The 10,399-nt window shown below is 38.6% G+C and overlaps 1 protein-coding gene across 1 annotated transcript in view; it reads right to left on the bottom strand.

Moving 5' to 3' along the window:
* Nucleotides 1-6,020: 6,020 nt before the first annotated feature.
* Nucleotides 6,021-10,399, bottom strand: part of LOC140244693 (serine/threonine-protein kinase PAK 1-like) — a 76,315-nt gene continuing 71,936 nt past the window's right edge. The window contains exons 12-14 of the mRNA XM_072324309.1: nt 10,174-10,370; nt 7,784-7,921; nt 6,021-6,767 (exon numbers count right to left, since the gene is read on the bottom strand). Coding sequence (XP_072180410.1) covers nt 6,687-6,767; nt 7,784-7,921; nt 10,174-10,370 — 416 coding nt within the window. The 3' untranslated portion in view covers nt 6,021-6,686. The remainder of the gene's footprint in view (nt 6,768-7,783; nt 7,922-10,173; nt 10,371-10,399) is intronic.

Here is a 10,399-nt window from a genome sequence, read left to right as displayed (position 1 = left end):
AACAAAATCCCTTTGGAAACTGGAAGACCCATCTCAACCGAAACTGTACCCATCCCTTTACATATATGTAACATGTAACTGGTGGGACCGACAACCAACAAGATTTGCTTCTTCGTTGGAACGCCCCCCCCCCCCCATCTCCAAACCCCAATATTATTCATCACTCAAGTATTTCTCTTCTTTCATAATCCCCATCAACAGTACGACGTAGGCCTACTGTGCCTTTGGGGTTACTTATGTGAACATAATATCCTTTCTTTTATTTACATTTTGTGCGTATGAAAAAACAACTTGTACTTGAACTTGTTCAATAATTTTAGGCAAAGGATATGTATTCTCACTACTTTATTTCAAAGCGAGTTACAGTGAAGATTTGTATGGAGGGTTATAGGAAACACGCAGTAGAGGGGTCTAGGGCAATTACCCCCTGAACCTAATCCTAACCCTAACCCAACCTCTAACCTTAAGCCTAAGCCTAACCCTAATCTTTACTCTAACTTTACACCACTAACCAGTATCTACCTGGGGGTAATTGCCGGGATACGGTAGTAATGAGATCATCAACTTTGTGTCATTTGTGAACACGGTCACTCTATTTTGACAACACATGAAGCTTTTAAAAAATGACTGTCTCTTTCTATGTTTGATTGTTAAACAGGGAGCTTTAGATTTTCGTGACGGGGACGTTCAGAGGAAACGTTGTGCGCACACGCAAAATCGCTTATCAAAATCGATCTGTTGTATTCAATGTCGCTATGTCGTCTTTGCGCCCACTCTATACACGACGCAGAGAGCAAAGAACTGATCATATGGGGGCGCCATTGTACTTTTTATAGGTTGCGCTCTCGCGTTTAACTCTTTATGTGCCACGTTCGCACGGCCGACTCAGTCGACGGCGTGCCAACTTCGCATATTCTGCTCAACAAACAAAGCCACCAAAACCGATCGATAAATCGCTAATCACTGCTAATCCGGCGGCACAATGAAAGCGTTTCTCGTGCTTTTGTTCCTCTGACTTCCTCACATATACAGCTTGCATTCTATGTGGTGATTGACTATCAAGCAGTGTTCCCAACTAGATTTGCTCGTACATTTTAAGTTTTTGTCAAGGTTTTATGTGCAAAAGTCATGCCTTTACGGTAATGTAACAACTGGTCATTCAAAAGAAAAATTTAACATAAATTCGTCATACAATTTATATCGAGACAAAGCTTGGCATTCCTCTATAATTTTGCCTACTATTACGCCCATCTTAACAGAAATTTGTAGAAGTTATATAAATTGGAAAAACAGAATTCTTTCTCAAAGCATGACTACCTTCCTGTCTCAAAATAACGTGGCGCACAGGGGGTTTCCACCATGGCACATAAAGAGTTAATATCTAAAGCTACTTTTCAACACGACGTACGGAGAGTGGAGAATGACCAGCGCAGTCGTCGTCTCAAACGTCCGCTCCGCATATCTAAAGCTCCCTAATAGTTCTCCTGTGGCGCGAATGCGTGCTATCACAACCATCAATCAACACCAACGGGACATGAAGGCAAAATGCACACTCCAAGTGGGGAACTATCATCGGAAAAGACACGAGACCATTCCAAAAGGTTGAGGGAAGACCATTCTTTATTCAAGTAACTCGGTTTTAATCTCGTAATGCTATTTGCTGGTGATACAAACGACGAATGACCTAAGTTTCATGAGCTCTCTAAGTACAGATTGCATTTCCTTTTATTTTTTTGTCTTTACAGTGCAAATGTCATCTGGTATTCTGTTTAAAAAGAAACAGAAATAAATGGTGAATTCAATATATTCAAAATCAGAGACAAATACTGTCCATATAAAGCATCATGGGACAGTTGGACAGAGTTTGTTTTGTTTTGTTTTGGGTCAATTAGCTAAAGAGCAGTTACTTTTAACTTTACCTCTTTGTCCAAAGCATAGGTACATGTTCATATCCATATATATCACACTGCTTGCATGATATGAAACTTTGGTGACCGAAGTCAATACGCACCTATTTGAAAGTAACTGACGGAATTGCAAATATACCCAACTTGATAACAACTCAGGTCGGATGAATACAAAAAATAGTTAGATTCATACACAAAGCAATGTCATGGTCAATTTTTCTCTCCTTTTTTCATTTTTTTTTTCTCCAAGTTCATATGAATGCATCAAAAACCTTGATGCTTTTTCGTTGTTTACATTTCACAATGGCTGTATTCATAGTTACACAATACGATCTCCTATGGCATAATATACACTTAACATTCATATAATATACCCAATATGAAAAATAGTTCCATACATCATTGATATTACAATACACCTCAGGAATCTATGATCATCAGTCTTTTGTTTTATAAAGTGGCTTCTGACTCTTCAACATATTTGTCAAATATGAACATTTCCAGTATGCAAAGTCCCCATATGAACTTTATTCAGCATCATAATTGGGAATATTCTCATAAGGTTTCCAATACCAGTTTTTGAAATCTCTCTCTGTCTCTCTCTCTCACTCTAAATCTTACAAACTTCCTTCAATATTACATCCTTTTTCTCTCTTCCTATCTCTCTCTCTCTCACTCTCTCTCTCTTTCTCTCACACTTTGCTGATAATGATTTGTGAAACCTTGCAACACAATTAATCAATATATGAAGTAAAATCAGTGTATATAAATAAAGTATACACTATCTAGCCTTCACCATCTGTTTCATATAAATGTGTCCTGGTACATAACTTTACCAGTGTTCAAGTTATTTTTTTTTTCATAGCTATTTTTTGTTCACTTTATACATCAACTCACCTTCTACATCTCCGTAAGTATACACATGCTAATTAATAAAGAATAGAATTAATACATACATAGAGAATCTAGCAGATTAAGACTTCACATGAATATTGTACGATGTAATTGCCTGCATCGTCTGCTGCCAATGAAGTTCGGCAGAAGCTCGTGGGACGAGCTATGGCGAAGTAACTCAACCAATTTTGCGAGTCGCTTATTATTTTCTTTTTCTTCCCCTCAGACAGTCTTGCAGATTGTTGTTCACAATGTGGTTACAATCTAAATTTAATATAAAGTGATGAATTTGCTCAGGACTGAACGATATAAAACATATATAGCACGATTCTGAGTTCAGCTCAAAAACACGTCATTACACACGCTTTTGAGCTTTTGGCCCGGTTGTTCATTTTCGTTGTCATTTACACATGCTCATAAATTTGTATGAACAGAAAATAATCTGTGATTTCTTCAGTAAGTAAGGGCATTTTGCCACTTCACAATGTGGCTTGCATATGTCCGTTAGCCAGTGTGTATAAACTATAATAGCCGGTACCCACAATGCACTTCACAAGAGAGTTTAGACACTTCATCATGTGCCAATGATATCAGATTTCACTTCAGTCTTTGCCACATTCTAAAACTTGACAGAACTTCAAAAGAAAATCTCCAAGTGAATGAAGAACCTCAGTTGGATGCAAAAATAAAACGCCATGGCCATTATCCCCTTTTTTCTTTCAATAAGCTTAAAAGATAGAGAGGAGTTATATTACCTGAAATACTTCTCAGACAAAAGGCAACACTTGGGGAGATGTACAACCATACAAGGTAAAATGGTATTCTTCCATGCGATTGAGGTTTTGCGCATTAAAAAAGAAAAGTAAAAAAAAAATCATCAAAAAGAGGCATCCCTCAAGTAAAAAAAAAAAAATACCAGCAAAATCCTTTACAATGAGATTAACTCTGCCAATACAATCATTCACTTTTCCTCATTCAGACCATATACTGTAAAAGTGGAAATCTTCTCGGTGTTGAAATTTTCGCGCATTTCACGCAACCAGAAACTAGCGCGAAAATAAAAGCACGCGAATATTTTGGCTTGCCATATGTTCCTGCATGGGATGTCTTGATTCCGCGGAATTAAAAACACGCGAAACTCTTCTTAACCGGCCAAGCGTGAAAAATTAGTCACATGAAAATATCCACGTTTACAGTAACATCTTGAGACAAGGGTTGAACCCCTGCTGAGTTAGTCTCCTCCAGCCAGCATTCAGCTTGAGTCATGGTAGCCATTACACACAAAATATTATTTCACACATTCAGCCTGGACACCAGGCTACACGTAACCACCGCTTGTCATCCGCGCATAGATTTATGAATACAGTGAGATGGGCAAACGGACAAGGGACGGTAGTGCAGAACCATACATGACTTTCAAAACCGGTTGCATACAGGAAAAAAATACATTTGATATCAAACATGAAAATCAAATTCAAGCTCCAAGATGCAGGATCCTGTAAGATTGTTGACTGCCAAGATGTATTTAACTTCTTTGTATTTGATAACATTTTCTGTGAAAGGGCTTTGCTCAAAAATGTGTAATTACCTCTTGCTGCCTTACACACAATAAAACTTTTCTTTTTCCATGCTCAGAAGAGTTTGAAGGCCTGAGGATGCCCTCATTCACCTTTAGATGATTTTTAAACTCTCTCTAAACGTTTTCCCCTTAAAAAAAGAAGTATCTGACAGTGAGGTCCACATCACTAGCAACTCCACCTAAACAAAGATGAGGGGAATTACAAACTTCTGAAAGTCTATGACCCGCTTATCGACCGTCACACGATCAAGGTGAAGTCGGGTCATTCTGCTGATTAATGGAGGCTGTAGGATTGAGAGCTGAAAATTCCGGAGGCAAATAGTCTATACTAAGATCAAAAGTTGAACACCAATTTCAAACACTGATGTTGCTTACTCTGAGGTGTGGCGGGTACAGGGGATGGATGCAAAATATTCTTCCAAGTCACACAGGTGAAAAACAGGAACGCAGCATATATATATAAAACAAGTTGATTGCAACGTGCAACAAATCATGGATGGTAAAAAGCTATGCATATATTAAATGACAACAAAAGTATGGTACATGTACAATAACATGAGCCTTCGTAGAGCTCAGTATGGGGCTCCCTCTACAGTCAAGTATTAACTAGGAAAGCTTTGGGCGAATAATAAGGCACGGCGGGAAAATGAACACATCGTGAAACACACGTGGCAAATATAGTGAAACTGGACGAAGGGAAGAAAGTAACGTAATATAACATTATTATTCAAGGATTATTTTTACAACCCATTTTTCCCTTGTTTTTGGTGCAAGGTTCAAGCAAGTCCTTGATTCAGGTCTGGGATAGCTTGAGGTATATGAAGGATATTTAGCAAGGTATACGTAGTGGTCTTAACCCTTTAAAAAAGAAAAGAACCCCAAAACCACCCCCACAAGAAAAAAAAAGACTGTTGCATAAAGATGCAATGACTGATATGGACACAGAAACAACACATGAGTATTCTGAACTCATTCATACAATTTGTTGAGCAGACAGAAAAACATCACTACTGTTTCAAATAAAATATCTCAACAAGTTTCAAATGCCCAGGACTAATCTGGTCTGGAAGAAAACTTCACATTAAGGACATTAAGGACTTTAGACTTGGTCCTGAAATTCACAGTCCAAAATAATTCGAGCCCTGGATGTTGATCAGAGTTGGTAGCAGAGCAGATATGCACCTTACACTAGCACACATTGCCAACGACACTGCCAAAATCGCCTACACCAGGCCCATAGAAACCTTGCCACGGAAACGAAGAAACAGTTTCATACAATCTGCTGTACCGTTGCTACGGGAACGGACAGCGAGATCTACATCCCACTGACAGGAAGGGGCTCACGTCTGCGTTTGGCATTTGCAGCTCGTGCGAGACGGAAAGCGAGACATAAAGCAAGAGAAAAAGACCGGGGATATGAAGTCTGAAGGTCTAATTTTGGATGGTGAACTTTGCTGCTTCTCATCTATTCGTTTCTAACAACCAATGCAGCGATGCTTGTCTATTTAAGTATCCACAATCCGTCTGACATACAAAGTACATGAGTGACATGCAAAGGTACGTATGTTCCAAAATAGACTCTCTGACGTGCACAACCCCAGCCCAAGTACCAGGTACATGACTATAGGCCTACAGAACATCTTGAACACGACTGACACAATTGACAGAAAAAAAAAAAGGCAAGGTAAAAAAAGCTCAAAGATGAATCTTGATACAAACTTATAATACAGAAAGTGGGCAAATGATAACATATTTACTGGACAGGACAAACTGCACATGTTAAAGGGATATAATACATATCAAACTCTGGCTTAAAGGACAAAACTTCTTCAACTTTTATTTTCTTACGAGAATCAAATAAGCTGATCATCTCAAAAAACAATAATAAAACAAAACAGAAATGTACACCTAAAATCCATCATAACTGATATTCAAACACATTGAAATGCACAGGCACAACAAAGGCATAGATTGAGTTCAATTTCTACATTGCAGTTTCAAAACTGTTGTTTTAAATTCTACTCCATTTCCTCTATGATTCATGTGATGAAGACTAGGCAGAGCTAAAACGCTGGCTAACATCCTAGTTTTCTTTGAGTTCTGTCTTGCAAAAGTTAGAGCTAAAAAAACTAATCTCCTGATAAAACTTGCCCCTCCCCCCTTTCCACGAAGGGGTCATTTAAAAGGAGATAAGATGGGAGGGGGGCAATTTTTTGTTCCCCTTGCAACATGGGTACAGGAATAATGTTTTGAATCACAGAATATCAGCTCTCTGTCTTGCCGCATCAATGAGGGCGCTGGTCCCTTTAACGTTTCTGGACGTCCTTCGCGGCAGCAATGAGGGGCCTCAGAGAGCTGAGTGGTTTCGCCATGCTCAGGAATGGGTGCTGTGAATAGCAAACAAGAAAAGAAGAAATGAAAAGGTCACATACAACAGATCTCACTAGGAATTCTGCTCTGCATTCGACCAGTGCAGAGAAAACAATGACATTTTACCTTCATTGCTTCAACAGAATTTGCTCTAATGATAGTGATCGTTTTCCTTATGAGAAGACAAGACACATCATATCTAACCAAACATATCTCAACTAATTATTTCAGAGCACCAATTTGTATCTTACAGTGAATGGAAAAAACCTCAGCAATGAAAATAATTTTGTCAGGGAATCTTGGAAATGAGCATCATTAAAATCAACATAAAATCATGTCTCAAACCTGTGTTTTAACAGAGTCTTCCAAACTAGATTTACCAGAATGATGACAATGTCCGCGTAGCAGCCAGGTAATATTTTTTTACCCTGCCTGATAAAACATTCCCCATAAAATGTTGCTCGGACATTGTCGCAGTAACTTTTGCATTTTGCTTTTGTAATCTCCTGTTGTTTTATTGTCCGAGGCGATTAATTTTGTTCTCCGGACATTGTTGTGACATTGCCGTAGTAAGGTCTGCTAAAACAGGGCTTCAGATATCTAAGAATAAAAGCAATTCTTGGTTAAACAGCCTGACCATGAAGCACAAACAAAACATTCAAACTATCTATCAATCCATCCATTCAACAATCACTCCATCTACCTATCCATCAATCTGTCTGCCTATTCATTTATCAATCCATCCCTCATCTATCTAGCTATCCATCCATCCATCCATCCATTTATTTATCTATCCATCCATCTATCCACTCATCCATCTCCTTATCCATCCATCTATTTATTTATCTATCCATCCATCTATCTACTTATCCATCTCCTTATCCATCCATCTATCCATCCATTAGCTGTCTATCAATCCTTCTATCCATCCACGTACCCATCTATCTTTCCATCTATCCACTCATTCATCTATCATTCCATCAATCTATCTACTCCATTTGCTCTATCTCTCTCTCTTCCCCTCCAAGTTTACCTTGAGCAGCGTCTGACCATCTGCCCGCTTGTCCACGTCCGTCTCAAGGCACTGGGAGAGGAAATCTCGGAAGACTGCTGACAACCTCTCCGGGTTGTGGATCTCTGGCGTGCCGTTGGTGGCGATCAGGTACAGAGCCTAGCGGGGGGATAAGGTGATGACAAATCACATGGTTAATTGTGTCACAATGGACCACTGTATAATATTTTTATCAATAGCATAACAAAGTGTGATGTCATAGCCATTCATCACCATGGAAACTGGTTCTAAACAACCTCATCTGGACTGAGTGTCTTTACCCACACCTGGTTCAAACCCAAGCTATGAAATAAGACTGACATGTGACATCATCAAGCGGGTCTAGGGCAAATAGCCTCTGGGCAATTACCCCAGACCCTTCCCCTGGCCCTAACCCGAAACCTAATCTTTACTCTAATTGCTCTTGAGGGGTAATTGCCCTGATACGCATCACTTTGGTACTCCATGATTATTGGTAGAATCGGAGAGCATTCAAGAATCTCATAGAAATAATCTTATTCATGCATATAAAGAAAAGACAAAATATGAATACATATCAACTACAATTTCTGAATGTGGAGTCCACGGAACATTTGCAGAATACATGCTAATCTGGTCGATATACCACTTACAGATATGATTTGAGCTTGAGGTGGAGGCACATGTTTGACCTTCAAAATTGCCTTTACATATTCAAAACTACAAGATCAGCCCTAGCTGATGGAAGATTTTTTACAAACGATGTCAATGATGTCAACATTTATTTTTGTCTCTTCAAAAGGATAAAGGATAATTCTCAAGATGTCTGAATGCTACACATCACATAAGGAATGGCCAGCAGTTATATTACCAATCTACTTCCACAGCTTTTTTTTTTTTTTTAGTTTTTCTCTTTTTTTTGCACTTTATTTCAGAGTAAATTATATCATGTTCACACATATCTACAATGGCAGAAGAATAGAATTCTCTGAAACGAATTCCCGATTAAGCACATCGTCAGTTTCTGTCCATTCCACACATCAATACGTGGCAGTGTTACACAGGCAAGATAATATCACATGACCAAAACAGATACTTTGCAGAGATCAAAGTATGCTATATTGATTGATGTTTGAAACACAACATTAATTACTGTCTTTTCGTTATGCCCAGGTTCTAGCAAATGTGCCCGGATTGGTTGCCTTTGTTTCATTCATGATTTTACAAACATGGCAATGAATTCGGGGTAATCTCAACTCAGCTTTGGTTTCTATTGAAATCAAGCACCTGGCTTTTGCCAATAATAGTATATAAATTTTGGTATCTGCATAACTGTAGCCTTTTATCACTGATTATAAAAAATTAGACAAACTGTTTGGCAGATTCCTGTGATACATAATCATCTACAATAAAGGTGGAAATTTTTGTGCAGTTGTGCAACATGAAACGAGTGCAAAAATATTAAAGGCGTGTGAATTTGTTAGTTGTTATGTGAACATCGTTTTGTAACTTTGATCTCGACATAGGTACATACATGTATATATTGTAAGGATATAACTGATATATATTTTTTTTGTGGCTTTCTTCACATCCTATAGCATGAGTGAATTTGCTGCTGTATGTGCAGCAAAAAACCCTTAAATTGCTTGCTAAGTTGTCGCAACTGCCCTTGAAATTAAATACGTGCAAAATTCGTCTCACCCAGCTAAAGTACACAAATTCACTGGCGTGAAAATTTCCACTTTTACAGTATCAAATTTGTGTGGAGAGGAAGATCAGAAAACAGAGACACAATAACATATCATTCCTGGGGTGACAAGACCTGGTATCTAGACTGGCATATATGAAAAATCCTCATAAGTTTTGAATATCAAAAATACTGATTTTAGTTTTAAAACAGAGCATTGTAAATGTAATCCAAAACAATGTTCCTACATTATTTGACGTCACTGCTGACGTTATTTTCAGCACATGTTGCGAAAATGAAAATATTTTGTTGCTCTCTTAAAAATTCATGATTTTTGAAATATGAGGTCTTGCCACTTTGTGGAAGATATGGCACGTAACTCGAGTGGGAACAAAGGAAGAGTTTAAATGCAGAAACAAATGTGTCCATTTTTATCAATTTGAGGTGCATGTATATGTGATTTAATCTGCTGAAAATCATGAAAAAATCAAAACATAAGTGACAATTCTCATAGTACCTCCAAAATATTTTTCGTTTCTGTAATGAGCGCAATATGATTGAAAGATTTCATTTTTTAAATAATTTTTCACAGATAATGACCAAAGGTGAATCTTGAAAATGGCATTAATTGATTTTTGTACTAAAACTCTTCAAATGAACACACGCGAATCTTTTTGGAAGCTCTTCGGCTATGACCATCACCTACCCTGAGGGGATTCTCGTTCAGGTATGGTGGCTCTCCCTCGATCATCTCTATCGCCATGATCCCCAGTGACCAGATGTCCACCTTAGGGCCGTACTGCTTCCGGGTCACGACTTCCGGAGCCATCCAGTAGGGTGTGCCCACCATGGTGGTTCGCTTGCTCTGCTCCGGGGTGATCTGGGCGCAGAAGCCGAAGTCAGCTGCAAGTTAGATGGGGGGGGGGGGGGAT

Source organism: Diadema setosum, chromosome 21, assembly GCF_964275005.1.
Source record: "Diadema setosum chromosome 21, eeDiaSeto1, whole genome shotgun sequence".
Taxonomy (NCBI): Eukaryota; Metazoa; Echinodermata; class Echinoidea; order Diadematoida; family Diadematidae; genus Diadema; species Diadema setosum.
This window is presented reverse-complemented; position numbering and strand designations above follow the sequence as displayed.